Source organism: Podarcis gaigeae (genome assembly GCF_964106915.1).
Source record: "Podarcis gaigeae genome assembly, chromosome: 2".
Classification (NCBI taxonomy): domain Eukaryota; kingdom Metazoa; phylum Chordata; class Lepidosauria; order Squamata; family Lacertidae; genus Podarcis; species Podarcis gaigeae.
The window spans coordinates 36,175,250-36,195,475 of record NC_139679.1 but is presented as its reverse complement, the minus strand read 5'-3'; the positions used below and the strand labels follow the sequence as shown (position 1 = coordinate 36,195,475).

General features: G+C 42.3%; 2 protein-coding genes across 2 annotated transcripts in view; both read right to left on the bottom strand.

The window, feature by feature from the left end:
* Positions 1–175, bottom strand: part of LOC310838405 (unconventional myosin-XVB-like) — a 68,096-nt gene extending 67,921 nt beyond the window's left edge. The window contains 1 exon segment of the mRNA XM_083725740.1: positions 88–175. The gene's annotated coding sequence lies outside the window, so the exon portion shown is untranslated.
* Positions 176–3,405: 3,230 nt separating this feature from the next.
* On the bottom strand, positions 3,406–13,505 carry LOC310838399 (unconventional myosin-VIIa-like). Its single transcript, XM_083725730.1, has 10 exons — positions 13,376–13,505; positions 13,221–13,282; positions 12,932–12,995; positions 12,205–12,314; positions 9,446–9,520; positions 8,267–8,363; positions 7,620–7,723; positions 6,396–6,459; positions 4,804–4,862; positions 3,406–3,432 (listed from the first exon to the last, which is right to left on the bottom strand). Exons 1-9 carry the CDS (start codon positions 13,394–13,396, stop codon positions 4,860–4,862), a joined length of 600 nt encoding a protein of 199 aa, XP_083581856.1. The 5' UTR covers positions 13,397–13,505; the 3' UTR covers positions 3,406–3,432; positions 4,804–4,859.
* Positions 13,506–20,226: the final 6,721 nt, after the last annotated feature.

The window sequence follows — 20,226 nt, the reverse complement described above, 5'->3', positions numbered from 1 at the left end:
AGCTGCCTCTGTGCAATGTAATGGTTCCCTCTTTTGCTCCAGGACAAGTTGTGCACCTACCTACATGTGCCTAGCTTTATATTTTACCTCCTCTTGGGTGATGACTATTCTGCTGAAGAAGTGCTGGAGGTGTTCATTGGCAAAGTTAATGCACAGCTGTTCCAGGCTGTTCACCCCAAGATCCTGTGGATACAAAGAAAGACCCAGACCTCTTTTGCTTCTGGTACACAAAGTCCACAAGGAAAGTGGCAGGTGACACCTTGCATGAAGAAGAAGAAAAGGGCAACAGACCCTCATGGTCTCAGCATATAGCGCTAACCAATTTTAATGGCTGAGACTTGGTAGGACTCTTGTCTACAACCTGCTGGCCGTTACCAGTGGCGTAGCGTGGGTTGTCAGTACCCGGGGCAAGGCAAGTAATTTGCGCCCCCTAACCCATGGATTTGCACCCCCTAACCCTAACCCCCAGATGTTGCGCCCGGTGCGGCCGGCCCCCCCCTGCACCCCCAACTGGCCACCCCCCTGCACCCTACGCCACTGGCCGTTACAGTAGTTTTGCCCTGGAAATACAACAAGTTTATGGATCTGAGAGACAGTCCATATGTACCTCCTCTCCTCTCCACTGTTCTTTCTGGTGGGCATTTGAATTTTCCAAATTTTACAAAGTGAGAAGACAGTATAGAGAGAAAGAGATATATATCATACGTGCATTTGTAGCAAAAGGAACCATTCGTCAGTACTATTTTAGAACCATAGAGGTGTGGAAAGGGAGAAGCAAAACTGCTCTGACCTAAATGCTTGTGGGGAGGGTATGCCACATAGTGGCCAGAGACAAGCCTTCATGAGTGCTCATTAAACTAATCATAACCAGATCTCTGGAAGTGCTGCCCGCTGTGTCCCAGACCCATAGCTGTCAACTTTTCCCTTTTCTTGCAAGGAATCCTATTCGGAATAAGGGAATTTCCCTTAAAAAGGGGGAAAGTTGACAGCAATGCCCAGAACTTCAATACAGACAAACTGCCAACATTCCCAATTTCGTGTGGCTGCTTTGCAGACGACTCCAATGCCTACATGCCAACTGATCCTACATAGCAAATATCAAGGGAGACTGCATGGAAAAGCACCTGCCAACGTATTTCCCACAAGCAACTTCAAGAAGACTTGTCGCCAGCATTCATGCATACACTAGCACAGGGCAAAAACACAAAGCTGCCCTCAAAGACACTGTAAAGTAAACACAGGAAATGACCTCAAAGCCATATATGTCAACAATGCCAACAGTGCTGTCCATTTCCAACGGGGCCAGCCACTCATTGATTTTCATCAGCAGCCACTCAAAGAGCAGGGAATACAAAACTTTGGCGATTGCATCCCTGAAGAAGTGGAGAGAGAGCAATTTTATTTTTAAAGAAAAAAACAGAAAATATTGTTATTTGGATGAAAAGCTAGCAGACAGGCACCAGACAGATAAAAGCAATGAAGGTTACCTGGCATCTATAGCACTTTCTACTGACAATGGAGTGAATATCCGGTCATAACATGTTTCCTGAAGAGAGAGAAATGTTAGATATAGAGACTGATGGCATTTTAATTTCTCAAAATAGGAGCTTTTGGGCAATTTCAATCACTTTGTATAATAAAGATTTCTGCTCGGGAATCTTTGGATTACAAAAGCTCTAATATGACTCTGCATCTTTGTTCCTTCTTTTCATCCGTAGGCATTCTTGTTTGTACCCATAAACTGATATAATCTGCACCAAGATGAAAAACATGCATTCCTTTTCACCTTGTTTTGAAAATACCGTATTTACTCGAGTCTAACACACCATCAAATCTAGCAGGTGCTTTACACATTATTTTGCTTTATTGGCTAGAACCAAATTAAACATACTTAATGCGAGTGAAGGCTTAAACCTGAACCAAACCAAAATCACAATTTGACTGTTTGATTATGCTCCAGCTAGGAAAATCAAGGAGTTTATCTGTTTTCCTAAAGACATTTACATCGACATATAAAAAGAACAGTGCTTGCAAGATAGGACAGTCCTACGAATGTACAATAGATGGCACAGTGGAGCCAGCTACCAGTAAATGTTCTTTTCTGATCCCACTGCAGACAAACCAAAGGCAAGGCAGGCAGATAGGTTATTGTATCTTGTTCCCACCCTTAACAAGGCAACACAACACAATCCATATCACTTAAATACAAAATCCTCCTCTGTGAAATGCATGATGAGAAGAAGCAAGACGTGCCAACAAGAGAAAGAGATGCTCACAGTGACTCGGTGGGTGATGGCCCTTTGAAGAAGATCTGCTGAAATATGCAGCAAACTGGCAACAATCTGGATTTCCGTTTCACTGGGGATGAGTGCAAACTCAGAGGATTCTTTCTAGATGGTCGTGTATACAAAGAGAGAGGAAGATATGAAATGAGGACATTATTTACACCAAAATTTCAATCCTTAAGACATCCAAGAACACAGACCGCACTGTGCAATGTAGTCATTTCACAGGGTGTCAGTATTCCTATAACTCTTAAGATCTTCCTTAGTTTTGGATTAGGTTACCTAAATCATCATCATCTCTTGCAAATGCCTAACTGGAGATTAGAACACATTGGGTCTTTTTTGAGCATTCATTCCAGTTTGTCTGTGGGGTGGTTAGATGACAATAAGCATCTGTCTTGATCTGCAGGCATTATGTATCTTCCTGTGTGTCAGGTGCTGTTGCCTTTTCCGCCCCTCCCTGCGCCTCAAACTACTGCGCATGATGGGTGATGGCAAGGGTGTGCTTCCCTCCTCTCCGGCTTGCTCAGGCACGGTGTTAAGGCTCTTACTAGCACCCTCTGGTCCTTGCACCTCTTCTCCACTAGAGGTGGGGCTTTCCTTCTCACCGGAAGAGGAACTGCTTCACAAGATTTTCGGAGGCTCCCTGTAACACAACTGCCCGTCTATCTCTCGCCTCTGAACCGATGGCAGTTCCCTGACACTGGTTAACAATTATTTAATCCCACATTTTCAGTACATTTCCTCGTCAGTTTCCTAACTGCAAAATGTCTGTTTCTTTTTTTAAAAAAAGCGGACTTGTTGCACTAGAGCCCTTTAATGCACTTTTGACTGTGCAAACCTAAGGTTTGGGTTAGCTCTAGAATCCCCCTGCTGCCACACACAAAATACTGACTGTTCAGAGGCACCCTAAATGGAAAAAAATGTCCACTGGGCTCAGGTGGTATTGCTAATGACACCTTGAATTTGCAAAGATGCAACATACCTCACAGGATGTAAAACAGATGTTTCCCAACTGCAGTATGCCAGAGAGCACTGCCCAGATGGAGTTCAGCAGGTCACTGGAGAGACCTATCGTCTGGAGAGCCTTAATCAAGACCAGAAAATCGTGGTCATCCTGCTTTCCTGGAAGCTCACACACTCGGCCCTTGAGAGTCAACACAAGTTCGCATAGTTAGAAATGAACTTGCACTGGGAATACTTACGCTTCCTGGTAGGAAGTCCATAAACTCTGGATTTTTGTGAATGAAGGGCTATTTTCAAAATACATGAGAGGTTAGACCTGGGTTGCAAACATATTCTACAATGAGAACTAGGCCCATTGAAGGGTTTCCAAGTCCACTTAACTCTAGCCCAGGCAGCAGAATTTCTCCTAATGTAATGAGCACCTCAGGGACACGGGTGGTGCTGTGGGTTAAACCACAGAGCCTAGGACTTGCCGATCAGAAGGTCGGTGGTTTGAATCCCCACGACAGGGTGAGCTCCCGTTGCTCGGTCCCTGCTCCTGCCAACCTAGCAGTTCGAAAGCATGTAAAAGTGCAAGTAGATAAATAGGTACCTCTCTGGTGGGAAGGTAAATGGCGTTTCCGTGTGCTGCTCTGGTTCGCCAGAAGCAGCTTAGTCATGCTGGCCACATGACCCGGAAGCTGTATGCCGGCTCCCTCAGCCAATAAAGCAAGATGAGTGCGGCAATCCTAGAGTCGGCCACGACTGGACCTAATGGTCAGGGATCCCTTTACCTTTACTTAATGAGCACTTCACATTTAATCACCTTCCACGCAAGTAAGGCACCAATGGCAGAGACCTATTCATCCACCTGGGAAGGGATGTTGGAACAACAATGTCTTCAGTTGTTTCCAGAAAGTGCAAGAGCGGGAGCAGCCACACTAAAGCCCTGCTTCAAGTTACTTCGGAGCTTCTGAGCTCTTTGGAACATGAGGAAGAGGTTCTCCCACAGGCTGCAGTGACCTACTGGGTGTATAAGTAGCATATTGTAGACTGGGTATACAACTATTCCACATCCTTCCTCTTCTGGTCTATTAAAGCTTCTGCATGCTGAAAGTGCTAAAAACTGCCTTCTTTTGGATGCCATTCCACAGCCAGGATTATGTAGGTATAGAGTGAATTTCTTGGGGGAGTTGCTTTGGTTTGTTACTTTTGTATGCTGCCCTGTGATCCTCGGATGAAGGGCCATATGGAAATTTTTAAAAACAACAACAAGAATACGCTATTACTTCCGCAAGCTCTCGGAAAGAGGCAGGTAAAATGAAATTGCATCGATATTAAATGGTCAGCCTGCCCATGAGATATATGGGTCATTTATTTTAGTTCAGAGTGCAAGATTTCTTTTTCAAGTCCTGTAATTTTGCCCCCTATAAAAGCTTTTAAATCCTTATAAAAGGGTTAGCCCTGCAGAATTGGGGAGTGGGAAAAATACATCCGAGTCAAGCTATTTCTGTAAAGCAAGGCAAGCACTGCTGTGGCTCAGCTGAGTGTCTAAAACCATCTATTTACTTGCCTGGTTTAGATAAAAGTAAGTCTCTGCCTCTTGCAGGTAAAGTTCCTCTTTTTGTCCTACTGGAAGACCACATAGCAGCTCATAAAACACATGAAAGCTCCTTTCACCTCGGTCCTAAAAAACAAAGAGGAGGTAGCTCTTGCAGATCTACACCATGGGAGGAATTTAACATTCTGCTGTAGCAACTGTTCTGTCATCTCAGGCTTTTTCGCTTGCCAAACAGAACAATCCTCCTTCTCCTCCACCCTGCACATTTTTTGGAGGGTCTTCTGACTCCAATGAGTCAATATCAGGGGGAGCACAAGGGGAGGGGTGGAAGCCCCATTGCGCTAGTTATCAGGACTCAAGTTGAATCCCAACCCATACATTTAAAGCACATCCAACACACATTTAAAGCATGGAGCTCAGCCCTGAAGTGTCCTGGGAACAGCAGCTTTCCCTTCTTGGAGGACCAATCCCTAGACAGGGAACCAAGCAGAGGGCTTTCTCAGTAGTGGCGCCCACCCTGTGGAACGCCCTCCTATCAGATGTCAAGGAAATAAACAACTATCTGACTTTGAGAAGGCAACCCTGTTTAGGGAATTTTTTTAATGTTTGATGTTTCATTGTGTTTTTCTAACATTCTGTTGGGAGCCACCCAGAGTGGCTGGGGAAACCCAGTCAGATGGGCAGGGTATAAATAAATTATTATTATTATTATTATTATTATTATTATTATTATTATTATTATTATTATTACCGCCACCTTAACAAACTACAGTTCTCAGGATTCTTTAGGGCAGGCATAGGCAAACTCAGTCCTCCAGATGTTTTGTGACTACAATTCCCATTATCCCTGACCACTGGTCCTGTTAGCTAGGGATTATGGGAGTTGTAGTCCCAAAACATCTGGAGGGCATGTTTGCCTATGCCTGCTTTAGAGAGAGTCATGGCTGTGCTATCAGTGGATAGTGTGGATCAGAATCGTTCTCTTTAACAGGAATATACTACTTGGGAGAAAAAAAGTTGCTGACTGCCAGCAGTTTTCTGAGATTTTAAAATGAACAGTACAGATGGTGGACACAGTGATTGTAGGATACTACTGACTGATGTCTAACTTCACTGATAATCCATGTTTATAGACCTGCCCCCCCCCCCAATTTGTCATGTTCAAGCTTCAGAATTTGCAAGGTGATTCTGTAGACTAGTTACCTTCCCACATGGAGGTGCAGCTTTTGCTCAAGAGGATGTGACTTCCCACATCATGAGTAGGTGGTATCATAATCATCACCATTAACACCCCAGAGTGGATCACAGCCATTTAAAATACAACAATTGCAGTCACAAGAATAGGGCGGGTCCTAAAAATTTACATCTCAAGGTATCAAAGGCCAGGGTAAAGGAGAAATATCAAAAGCATCTACAAACAACTAGCACAAACTCAGATCTCCACAAATCCTGTCCCATCCCATTCCCTTTTACCCAAAAAACTCTTCCCTATGTGGGTTTGCAGGTCACACATGGAAGCGGGATTACTTAATATAGAATAGTGCTTCTCATGCACACAGGTAATTTATCGGCCATCTGACATGCGAGAACACTTTTGTCCTTACCTGAAAAACAACTCTGGACTTCTCCAAAAGGTACTGAGAGATGGACGTTCCCACCATAAATCCGCTATGAGGAAGAGATTTCTGTAAGACGAGTCGTTTTATTTTCTGCCCTGACTATAGACTTTATGGAATGGGAGGTTTTGTTCAATAATGCAAGACAATTTTTTGAACACTCGTCATTGAAGAAATAAGGCATTCAGAGGTTTAGTAGCATTCTTAAAACACAGGCTCCTGCTCCCCAAACTAATGGTGATTTGTGGAAAACACTGAAATCTCATGGAAAAGTATCTGAGGGAGGTCTTTTGATTCAAATAAATGCTAGGGAATACTGACAACTGGCGTCTGAATACTTGGAATTTCAAAGCTGTGGGAGTTTAGAACTCCCTATTCTATAGCAACCAAACCAGCTGACTCTCAAATCCCTCTAATTGTTTGAAATGCAGAGTGAGACCCGGTCAATGAAAGCATGACATACAAATGAAGGCACGTGGTAGATTTTATTTGAGAAAAACTAAAGATGAATCTGTTGTTACTGCACCAGTCTCTTTTACATAATAAATTAAGAAGTACTGTCATCTCCCAAGAGGCACCAGCTTATAGACCAGATCTGATTTGCACACTATTTCTTATCAGATTTACAATAAGTCAGAAATGGTGAACATCTGGCCCTACTGTTGTTGTTGTATTCCAACTCCCATCAACCCCAGCCAGAACATCCAAAGGTCAGCGATGATGGGAAATGGAGTCCAGCATCATCTGGAGGGCCAAGAGTTTTGCCATTCCTGAGGTAAGCCATTTCAGCTCCATTCCACCTGCTGCTGGAAGGGAATCTGTCTCCTTTTCCTTGCTTTGGGTGGAGCTCAAGAGAACCAGTCTCTCACTGGAAACGATTCTGAGAACAGCCTCTCATGAGACAGAGGCAAGCTGTGCTCAAGATGCCTTACAGTTCTTAAGAGCAGACAATCATTCCTCAAACAGCAAAGAGAAGCTGACTGGAATCCCTTGGAACTCATCCTAAGCATGTGAACATGAGCTAGCAGGAATCGTTGATAAGGCTATATCTTCCATTAACACATCCACTAGCTTTACATGTTCAATAAGTTTTTAAAAATACGTTGTTCCTAATAAAGTTATTACCGGTACCTTACTGTTGATTTTGCATCCCCCACCATCTATGCTTTTTCTGCTTCAAACAGAAATATTAATTTCTTTTTTTTAACTCACTGTCTTAGGTGGACATGCAAGAACTTTCCAAAGCGGCTGGAATTGTCATTTAAGACGGTCTTTGCATTTCCAAAACTTTCCAAGATGGGTAACACATCAGATGGCTGTAAGGACAAGGACAATATTAATATTAATATTAAAGCTGCCGCCTTATTTTTTTAAATCTATCAATAACATTACATTACTTTTAGTACAATCTTATTGGTCCCATAAAGAAGGCTGATCGCCGAAGAATTGATGCTTTTGAATTATGGTGCTGGAGGAGACTCTTGAGAGTCCCATGGACTGCAAGAAGATCAAACCTCTCCATTCTTAAGGAAATCAGCCCTGAGTGCTCACTGGAAGGACAGATCGTGAAGCTGAGGCTCCAATACTTTGGCCACCTCATGAGAAGAGAAGACTCCCTGGAAAAGACCCTGATGTTCGGAAAGATGGAGGGCACAAGGAGAAGGGGACGACAGAGGACGAGATGGTTGGACAGTGTTCTCAAAGCTACAAACATGAGTCTGACCAAACTGTGGGAGGCAGTGGAAGACAGGAGTGCCTGGCGTGCTCAGGCTGCAACATGCACTAATTGTGCTCAATGACAAACTAACTTCTGAACATCTTATTGTCACAAAATAAATGTTAAATAATAGTACACATACTTGCTTTATCCCATGGCTTTCTTGCCTTTGGTATAGCCTGGACAAATAGAGGATGATTGCTTTGGCAGTTTCAGTCTTTCCCGAGCCACTGTGTCCACTGGAAAACATTAAAAAGGAGGGAGGTGTAATGCAAAGATCGTCACTGTTATTTAAGTTGCTGGATCACATTCTCCACCAGTGCAGTTTATGACCAGTTGAACTGGGGGGTTTTTCCTTTTCTTTTTTGGAAAAAAAAAATTCCAATTAAGATCTCATTGTCTGCTGCTTATTATAAACAGCAACAAAGAAGATCATTTGTCAGCCAAAAAGGAAAAAATAACAACTTTCATGGCAGTATAACCACCAATATATTACCATGTTTCAAAGTAACTTGGGTTTCAAATGTTAAGTATTTTCAGCAGAACATTTTGATTTCCCATGGTCTTTGACTTGAGGGTTCTAATCCACACCTGGTTAGGTGTGTGACAGAAGGTGGATCATCCATGGCAATGGCATGGTGTTAATGGCCACCCAAATCAATAGGTTTGATTGTAAGGGGCAAGCAGTTCATCCATAAAATAACGCCATGCTGAAAACCAACTGTGGCAGATTCCCCACCCCCACCCCAAGATTCCCACATACTGTCCTAATATGAGATGCACATTTGGAAGATGGATATGATGCTCCTGAACACACCCAATGCTGGCAAGTCATATCCAAAGCACTAATTCCTCCCCTCCTGTCCCAATGAAAGAATGTGCTAGATCAGGCTTCCCCAACCTCGGCCCACCAGATGTTTTGAGACTACAATTCCCATCAACCCTGACCACTGGTCCTGCTAGCTAGGGATCATGGGAGTTGTAGGCCAAAAACATATGGAAGGCTGAGGTTGAGGAAGCCTGTGCTAGTCAAGCCGGTGGTTTGTCTATTTGCCCTCTGTATTACATGGCTGCAGATTGGCTACAGAAGCAGCAGAATCCTGAAGAGAAATCTCAACAACACAATGCTACATATTTCTACTCAGAAGTAAGTTCCACTGAATTCAATTGCTTACTTCCAGGAAAGCACCCAACAAACATGGCCTGAATAATGCCCCTAATAACACTTGGGCCCCTTTTGCATCAGTGCGGAAGAAGCAATAGGGAGACGGAGAATAAATCTCAGACAATCTTAGGAAAAGTGCCTTTATCTCTCTCTTACCTGAGGACAATGCACTGCTCTTTCTCTGAGCTCTGAGAGAAGGCATATGCCATTTCTGTGATGGCAAATATATGTCTGCAAGGGGACCAAAATAAATGGGTGCGGGGAGAAGAAAACCCATGTTATTACTCAGCCGCCTAAATTCCAGTTGCATCAAAATTAGTTCAGGCTTATTTGTACAGAGATCGACAGAACACCTTATCAACAGCTACATTTTGTACAAACACATTGAAATATTTAGGCAGCAGAGTTGGCAGGGCGGTAAGGTAAGGGAGGACAAGAAATTCCTGTGGCAGAAGTGGCCACATTGGGTTGCAGATCCTGAAAGTGGACCATGTTTATTAACATTTCATACTTCACACTCCTTCGGGGGGTAAAGAAACCAGAGCAGCTTATTCCAATAAATGCAAGATTTCTGTAGAACTTAATTGTGCTTAACCTTCTCTGATTGTTGTATCTGAGAACTGTAAAAAAATATACCAAGGGCCACAGCTTGCCCACCTGTAACCTAACAGAACCAAATTGTGCAGATGCTGTGGTTCAGAGCCATTAAGTCTAGGGTTGAGAGTGCTTGAGCCATGGAAAGTTTTAGTTAAAGAATGAAATTGGGAGAGAGGTTGGGAGAAGAAGAAGATGAAGAAGAAGGAGGAGGAGGAGGAGGAGGAGTTTGGATTTGATATCTTGCTTTATCCCTACCCTAAGGAGTCTCAAAGCGGCTAACATTCTCCTTTCCCCTCCTCCCCCACAACAAACACTCTGTGATGTGAGTGGGGCTGAGAGACTTCAAAGAAGTGTGACTGGCCCAAGGTCACCCAGCAGCTGCATGTGGAGGAGCGGAGACGTGAACCCGGTTCACCAGATTATGAGTCCACCACTCTTAACCACTACACCACACTGGCTTGAGTATCCTGGCGATAAACATTAGATTTAGTGGAATGCACACCAGTAGGATTAAAAACTTCCCCACATTATACTTAGTCCTCCACAAGGTATTGTAATAAAGTACTTTGTTTGGCAGCAAACCCCAAAGCTGAGCACTTTGGCATAATACAGCCATGTGAGATAAGAAGGTATTTAAAACTGGGGTGATCAGAATATTAATAGCAAAATGAGTCTCATACAGATTTTGTTGTTGTTGTTCTATGGTTTAAGCCAGTCTCAGATCAAAGCATTATACTGGCATCTGAACAGGTGGATTTTTCTAGTTCTTAGCTGCAACCCTTCACTAACACCAACCCCGCATGGCAGACCTTTAAGACTGTAATAGCCAGCCTCAGATTAAATCAGCAGCACACTTACATATTACTTTCCATAAGCAATAAGAAACCATGAATTTTTCTATTTTTGGTTTGAAACCAGAGATTACTTAAAAGTTGCCTACCATAGAGGGTTATTGTGAAGAAGTGTTTTATTATTATTTTTTAAAAAATCTCCCCAATGGGAAATATATGTCAGGCCCTGTCGATTTAATATGAGTCTGGCCATTACAGTTTTAAAACCTGTCTGCCTTACAGCAATGTTGTTGTGAAGGGATAAATAAGAGAGTTGCATCTAAAAGTTAATCAAGTTCTTAAAGACTCTTTTTACTGTTAATGGAAATTATTTCAATTCAAGGACTACAATCTTAAAGCTTGTCTACCACACAGGGCTATTGAATAGAGGCTGCTTTTTGCTGTGGATCTCTGGACACCCTCTAGTTTATGATTTTACCAACACAAACAAACAACTGTATACTCTTTGAAAATGAGGCTGACCATTACTATCTCAAAGTCAACCTAGTTTACAGTAACCTACTAAATATATTGGGTGTTGGGAATCTTTTTGTCTTTTGTTTTATTTCTATGTAAACTGCAACCCTGCAAGGCAAGCACACAGTGTTGTGAAAACAATCAATTCCACTTTCTTTCCCCTGATTGAATTAAGGAATAGGAAAGACTACCCTTCATAGGATCATTAGGGCATAGGAGAAAAAGCCACAGCTGGCTAGAGAAGCTGCTCAGGTGCAAAGGTCAGCACCCAAACACCTTATTTTCAGTAATCTCCGCTTTTGCAAAGTATTTACAAATTAGAGTATTTGTGGAGTGTCTATGAAATATCTTTTTAAAAACCAACAACATGCTGGTAATTAAAGTCAGCTTGGCAAGGATAACTTTTCCTAGTCCAACTTTTTGTAAGGCGAGTGTTAAATTGATCACTCAGGCTTTCCATTATGGAGTCATGTGTTCAGAAAGTGCTTTTAAAAAGGGGGGGGGAGGACATCAGCTTTATTTCAAAATAATACCAGTATTCTATGATAAAAACCCTAGCATGAGCATTGCTAAAAATGCTCAAAGGTTTGGGTGGGAATTTAAACCCACAATGGGTTAGCAGCACTTTGTAAAGTTCTTTGTTTCTAGAACACTCTTATTGTGTGTGACCTGCTTCCCTGGGACAAAAACTCCAACCCTATGACAAAAATCAGTAATTTGCTGCCCAAGCCCCAGAAATCTAAAACAAATACATAAACAAATTACATTGTAGATCTGAGTGAGATGATGAACGTTGTATGTGTGTGTGTGCAAGCATATATAAAATCCAATAGCAACATTGTCACTGAAATGAGTGAAAGAATTGTGCCATATTCCTAAATTCCAAAGAGAGGCACAATTACTTTGGCCAAGTGAAATGAGCCCAAGATTGCAAATGAAAGCCAGGATTTTGTATGCAGCATGAATAAGATTATCAGAATAAGGCAAGGAGAAAACACAATGCAGACATACGGTGCATTTCTGGAGAGCAGGCCATTCTGGTACTGGATCACCATGCCTTCTGAAAAAAGGCTGAGTGGCTTGAAAGGATTGATGCAGATCAAGATATGCCCAGTGTACGTCTAGGAAGAAGCACAGCATTGCCTTGGCTTTACTTATCCTCAAAAGCAGGGCAGGAATTTCAAACCCAAGTCCCCTCTCTTAACTCTTGTAAAGACCAGGGGTGGAGAATCTCCAGCCTGCATACCTAACATGGCCCTCTAGGCATCCCCATCTGGCTCATGAGGCCATTTTCATCCACCTGCCACACACCCAACATCAAACAGCTCATAGTTCTTCCTTTATCAAGCAAGGCTCACTCCCACCGGCCTGCCAGCTCTTCTTGCAATTATGAAGGGTTGTTTGAAAGCCCCATGGTTTGGTTTGCAACCATTAGGGCTTCAACGGGAAGCATTCCCTGGTCTTACTACGATGTCAGGTGAGAGACAGGTAGCCAGCTCTGCCCACCTGCCTAGGTTGGCCCACCAGCAGAGGGAGAGATAAAGATGTGGCTCTCTGGCTGAAAAATGTTCCCAACCCATGTTCTACACTAAGAAAATGGCACTGTTATCAGTCACAAGGGGTTCCATTGTGGATTCTTCCCCATGTGGGAAATCAGTGTCTCCCATTCTCAACATTCTTACACACATGCACTTACTCCTTATGACAATTACAGAGATTAAGAAAGTAATATCCATACATAAATAAAGTTGCGATGGAATCTCTTTTTCAGGCACAGCAGCACAGAGCTTTCGCTGACTTCCCTGGGTGGGGGGGAAGAAATATTATATTTGAGGATTTTGATTTGATAGCATACCTATTTTTCTACCCCCAAAAAACAAAATCCAGCAGTTAATTTGAAGAAATGTTTACTACTGATGTCGGAAGCAAATCAATACATAACTACACTCTGAATCCTGGATTGGACCCTGATGATCCTGGGTTTCCTCATACACTTCTATCAGAAAAACGCCTTGTACCATACTTACTCCAACCTGGAAAGGTCCTCCACTTTTTCAAATTCCATGTAGCAATCCTCATCTCTGTACATCTGGAAGGTATATGACAATGGCATTTCAAAGAGATACATAACATCAATTCAGCCACATCCCACACAATGATCTCTAGCACAGAATGCACCAACCTGCTTTTGCATCATGTCCATCTCAAGAACATCTTCAGTGACATCTTCTGCCTCCCACCTTCCCTGCAATGCTTTTTTTGACCTAGGAGACTTGGCCAGATCCTGCTCTTTATATAAAGTCCACTTGCTTAAGTTCTCAATGGTGAACCGTGGGAGCAGCGTTTCAGAATTCAGCCAAGCGGTAGGGTCACATATAAAAGGCTGATGCTGAGTCCAGTGCACTTGATCCACTGTTTCTGGCGTGCTCCTCTGGGTGAGGTCTGCCTTGTCATCTTCCCCCAAGCTGGAAGGTACAGAGTCTTGTAACACCCTTCCTTCAATTTAGAAGAAAAGAGAGGAGGTTACATGTTACATCAACTGTTTCTAGTTGTATTTGAAGGTATCCAAGTTTGAAGTTTGCAAATGAACGCTTCACTCTTATCCAAGGAACCCGATCGTGCTTTCCTCTTGGATCAAAGGCACATCATTACAGGAACATCACAGTAATAATAATAACTTTAACAACTTTATTATTTATACCCCGCCCATCCGGCTGGGTTTCCCCAGCCACTCTGGGCAGCTCCCAACAGAACACTAAAAACAGAATAAAACTTCAAATATTAAAAACTTCACTAATGTATACTAATGAAAACCAAAACACTGTTTTGACCCACCATTCCCCTTCAAGAATTTCAGCTCAACAGAAAAAGCCTACTGGATGGGATTTCAAAATGGCAGCATGGCAAAGAGCAATGTTTGTCTCCTGAGGTAGTGTGGTAACAGCTCTTACCTCAGCTAGAGTTAAAAGAAAAAACAGAAGAACATTCAAAATCATTATTACAAATGCCCAAAGGATTTCTCCCCCTTTTTTCATTGTCTGGTTTTATGAAATGAGAGAAGGGGGGGGGATATATAGCGTAAGGCTGAGTAAGGCAGAGCTAATGGCACATTTCTGGCTTACAAACTGAAGTTATAGAATAGACATGGCCATTGACTGGAAAGAGACACTGCAGGAAAGCTGAGAGGAAGGTACATGGAGGACTATATTTGGGGGGAAATGGAGCATAATTAAAGACCTGCCTTTTTCCTTTTCTTAAGAGTCTTTATTATTTGGCATAAGCAACTTAATAGCTTTTTTGGTGCTGTGGTCTAAACCACAGAGCCTAGGGCTTGCCAATCAGAAGGTCGGCAGTTTGAATCCCCATGATGGGGTGAGCTCCCATTGCTCGGTCCCTGCTCTTGCCAACCTAGCAGTTCGAAAGCATATTAAAATGCATGTAGATAAATAGGTACCACTCCGGTGGGAAGCTAAACGGTGTTTCTGTGCGCTGCTCTGGTTTGCCAGAAGAGGCTTAGTCATGCTGGCCACATGACCCGGAAGCTGTATGCCGGCTCCCTCGGCCAATAAAGCAAGATGAGCGCCGCAACCCCAGAGTTGTCCATGACTGGACCCAACAGTCAGAGGTCCCTTTACCTTTCTTTAGGATTAGCTTAATTTTACATACCTGGTATAGATACATCAGCTTGAGGACTGCAAGGAGGCACTTGACTATTCCTTTGGCCATTTGGCTTAGAATATTCATGTTGCAATTTAGCATCTGGCTGGACAGATATTATTGTTTTCCTGCTTGGTTGATCACATGACTGCAGCTGTGGTCCACTACAGTCAATTTCAAGAGAAGCGTTTTTGGACTTCACCAACTGATGAACCCTGGGGAACACAATGGCAAACTTGGCATCCGTGATACTGCTTTTCTCTTCCTCGGTTTGTCCACTGAGATTCATCAGCAAAGGTTTTAAGTTGTCTTCATTACAGGGGAAATTCCTTGAAGACCTTGCCCCTTCTTCCAGTTCTTTGTTCACAACTGTATCTTCATCTCCGGTTTGATCACATTCTAACAAGGAACAGGAAGACCCTTTTTTACACAAGTTCTTCTTCATTTGCTCCCCTGTTGAGTCATGGAAAGGCCTGCCACATCGCTTGGCCAGCCCAACAGTGCCAACAACCCGAATGGCCATTCTTCTCCTGAATCCAAATGATTTGTTGCTCCTCTTCTTCTTGCCAAACTTCTTGAAGAGCCATCCTGAGAGGCCAACTGCACGTGCCACGCGTAAGAAGCGCTCTTTCAGGCTTGCTTTCTTGGGAGGCTTATGGCTAAGCCAATGAGTCACTTTCCTAAACGCTGAAAGGGTTTGTAGAGATTTGGATTTTGTTTTGTTAGAAGAGACTGTCCCTTTTCCAGCAGCATCGTCAACGGTTTGCTCCTCCACTAGCTCCTCTTCCTCTCTTGTCTCCAGGACCTGATTTGAAGCCATTTTGACATTTCCAGTTACTTTTCCAATTTTCTTTTTCTTCTCAACATAAAGCTTTCTAGTGTTAACGTTTGAGCTTGAAGCAGCAGAGAGACTTGATTCTTTAATCTCCTTGGCTCTAGAAACCATTTTGTCATTTCTTTTGGTACTCTTTTTCGGATGAATGCTTCCAGCTTTCTTCAAATCAGAGCCAATTTCTGCTGCCTTAGGACAACTGCCACTTGTCAATAGTTTGGCTTTAGCATCCTTATGCCTGCTTTTTAGGCTTAGCAGAATTTGGGATTGTGAAGTCAGATGGCTATATCTCTTTTCAAGCAAGGCCACTGCATCTACACTTGAACTTGCATCTTGGCTTGTTTGCTCTTCTAAATGCATGCCTTGTTTGGATGGATCAGTCTTATCACGATATTCACTTTTGTGCTTTATAAGTTGTAGTGAGGAAGTGGTTGTTTTGTCACCGACACTCAAGTTCTCTTCCATCTGGTGGTTCTCTTGAGGATTTTTGTTTGAACCAAACTTGGGGAGCTTTGATCTTTTCTTGTTTCTTTTTCTTTTTGCAAAGCTGCTTGTCTCACTTTCCTCCTCTTCACTTCCAGGTATACTCTGCTCATAGTCAGAGGCTTCTTTGCCACTCCCCTTTTCCGAAAGATTTTCATGCTCCCCATCATTGCTCTCTTCCTCTGTAGGGCTACTGCTGCAATTGTCTGAGTTACCACTTTGCTCATCAATATCACTTGCTGTAACTTTTCTTGCCACATATCTTTTATCACTCCCTTTTATTTTTTCATCTATCTCAGAGTGACTCTCTTCATTCTCAGCCTCTTGTGTTGCTGCTATGATCTCTGACTTTCCTTCACTTTCACTGGCTGTTTCCTGAAGTTCTTGACAGTCACTAGTTTTGCCTGCAGGTTGATCTTCCCCAATAGCGGGTAACACTTTCTTAGAACAGAGCTCTTCATCTTCATCTTCCAAAGAGTTCTGTCTACGCTCTCTGACTTTGAACTTGTCCTTTCCGGTCTCTTTATCTCCCATTCTTTGGTTCAAACTGTATTTATCTTGGGAGTTTGAAGATGATGATGATGATGAACCTTCTGAATCCACAGGATTTGCTTTGGAAAGTATTCTAGCTGACTTTCCAGTATGTGTCTTCTTGTGCCCTCCACTTTTTTCTCTGGTAGTCTTACCACTAGCCTTATAGTGAGGCTTCCTCTTACATTGTTCCTTGCTTTCAGTATGACTTCTCTGGTATGACTCTTGCTTCTTCCAAGGGGAATCTTGTTCATTTTCTATTGTAAGGGACTCAGTATCAGCAATATTCTTTCTCTTGCTTGGTTGCTTCTTACGTTTCCTTTTCAAGTTGTGTTTCTCATTGTCTTCAGCGTCCTTTGATTCAGCGCTTTTCGCGCTGGCATTGTGCCATTGTCCTGAAATCTGATCATCTTGCCTCACAACCCTTCTTCCGTTCTTCTCTCCCTTGCACATTAACTGCTCCCCATGTCTTCTATCAGAATGACATTCTCTGACCTTGGAACTTCTCTTCTCTTTTCCTTCTTTCTTGAAGCTACTCTTCCTTCCTTCCTTCAGCCTTCTCACCTCTCCCTTGCCCTTTGCTGGGCCCTGCACGGAGACAACAGGAACCCCATCCTCATCAGAGGATGAATCTTCAGAATTAGTTCTCTCATTGCTCTTTCTTTTCTTCAGCCTTCTGTCCTGGTTCTTTGATTCGTCGACATGCTTTTTCTTTTTTCGAGAAACATGTGCTGTTATTACCTGGCTGCCATGCTCAGCTTTCTGTTCTCTGGATGTTTTGCGTTCTGCTTTAGACCGAGAAGGTGCCATTCTTCCTATATACATAAGCACATTATCAATTAAGAGGAAAGAGGTCATATTCTATGTGCAATGAATGTGCAAGTAATTTTTTTAATCCACAAATCACCTGCAGAAGGGGTGGCCGATTTCTTATTATCTGGATTTTTTATTCTCTATTCTCCAATGGTCTAAGACCTGAAACTGTATTTTGACACACCCCTTTGCTGATGTGGGCAGTTTGATAGCAAAACTGATGTCACATAGCAGTAAGGGCACCACAATTAAGGAACTGCTCAGACATGCCTATGGCATCACAAACAAAACTGGCATGGAAATGTTACACTGAAGTATGGAACTTCTCTCACACATGCACAGTGGTACCTTGGTTCTCAAACGCCTTGGTACTCAAACAACTTGGAACCCAAACACTGCAAACCTAGGAGTAAGTGTTCCAGTTTGCAAACTTTTTTCAGAAGCTGAACGTGCTCCGTTTTGAGTGCTATGCTTCTGATCTGAGTGCCATGCTTCTGTTTTGAGTGTTACGCTGTCTATTTTTGCTATTTATTTTGCGTTTCTGCGGCTCTTTTTTTGTTTTTGTGACTGTGTGGAACCCAGTTCAGCTACTGATTGATTGATTGTGTGACTGCAGTACATTGTTTATCGCTTTCATTTTATGGATCAATGGTCTCGTTAGATAGCAAAATTCATGTTAAGTTGCTGTTTTAGGGGTTGTTTTTAAAAGTCTGGAACGGATTAATCCATTTTGGTTTTGGAACGGAATTCCAGAACGGATTAATTTTGAGAGCCAAGGTACCACTATATTTCCCTTCCATGTGAAGCTGCATACAAAACTTTTGCCATTCCTTGTTTGGGGGTGGGGGGGGCCTTTCACTCCAAATACTTCAACTTACCTTGAACTCCATGGGGGATGGATAATCAGGCTGCAAATGTGGTAAAATTGGAGATGGCTAAGCTGTGGCCCTCCTGATGTTGTTGGACTCCACCTCAGATCAGTCCCAGCCAGCATGGCCAATGTTTATGGATGGTGAGAGTTGTAGTCTAACATCTGGAAGGCCAGAGCTTAGCCACCTCTGATTTACCACATTTACAGCCTGATTATCCACCCCTGTAATAAGTAAATAAGAAAGACAAAACTTTGCACACCTCTGCTCAACCCACATTGAGAAAACTGTGATGGCATCCAAAAATGCAGTTTCTGTTCTTGTTAAATAAGGCATACAATACAAATTGGGCACATAAACTCCACCATGTGCCTTAATTTATATACCATGCATTGTGGGATATATTTACATCACTGTGCAAATATATTTCAAACAATTAAGGGAATTTGAGACTCAGTTGGTTTGGCTGATACAGAAAAATAGACCTCTATACTCCCATAGCTTTGAAATTAGTATTTAGACACAAATTTCCAGTAGACCATTGTCAACTACTTCTCATGTGGTTTCAGTGTTTCCACTGTTTGGGAAGCAGAAAATATCTATGAAGATAAGAGGAATACTGGAAAGTACTATTTGTGTTCCAAACTCATTGAAGCACTATTGTGCACTCAGCATAACAAAACGTAAGATTCTGTTCCAGCATGCCAGATATGAGGAAGCCTATTAAGGATTGTTAGGAATAGAAGATTTTATATCAGAAAATGTTTAATGGATAGAATTTATACTGATTTATTATTTATAGAGTAATTTGTTTCATTTCACCCTTTTTATGTGGAAAAGGCAGTGGCCTCAAGAATTATCTGTAGGAAAAAATTAAATTAAGAAACAAAAAAAGAGAAGGAACTTGAGCTCCAAAGAAAACAGGACTACAATATGTTGGCTTTTGAGTCCAATGAAAATTTTCACTTGTTGTATGAGTGAAATTCTGCAATATAACATGTTACCTAGACTGAATACTAAGGCTTTGATCTTGTCTGAATGAGTGCAGCACAAATCCTCTAAAAACACTTGCCTATGTTAATCTTATGTTAATGTAACTTGGTCCAATAAAATACATTATTTTGTTTTGCATCCTTTACAGCAATTATGTGGGCTCTGAATATAAAGCAGTTTTCAATATTTTAGAGGCACCACTTTAAGAATACTTTTTCAAGTTTCCATTTCGAAGTCAGCTAGTTTGTTTACATTTTCAGTTTAGTCTAAATGTCCTTATCCAACTTACCAGTCTCCTCCCTCTCAATTCCAACAATGGGATTAGCAGTGATGAGATCAGAAGTCAGCGTTCTGTGCAGCCTAATGCTTTAATAAGCGTGTTCCTTTCTTCTTCAACAGCCTGTAGAAGCCCTTCTTGATATTTCCAGTACATCCACTTTCATAGCAAACTTAGGTTCAGCCAGGATACCTATGCCGTGAGGGAACAGGGAGTATGAAGGAAAGATGGCATCAATAATTCAAGATTCCCAATGGCATGGCCGAACTTTTCAACCAATGATGGCAGCAGATGGTTAGCAGTGGCACTGGGAAAACCGAGACAACGGTCTTTGCCTGAGTAAAGCATATGCTAGAGTCAGACACAATAGCAAAACATGAAGCTCTGAAAGACACATGTATTACTTACTGGGACTGAAGTGTAAATCAGTGTAACTACAATACAAGCTTGTAGATTGCAGATAAAGTGAAATCCTCAGAAAGCAGGAGACAGAAGAAAGGAAGGCTAGAAAGCAAAATAATAATAATAATTATGTGATCCATTACTATTGCAAACAAGGGCCATTCAAATGGATAAAA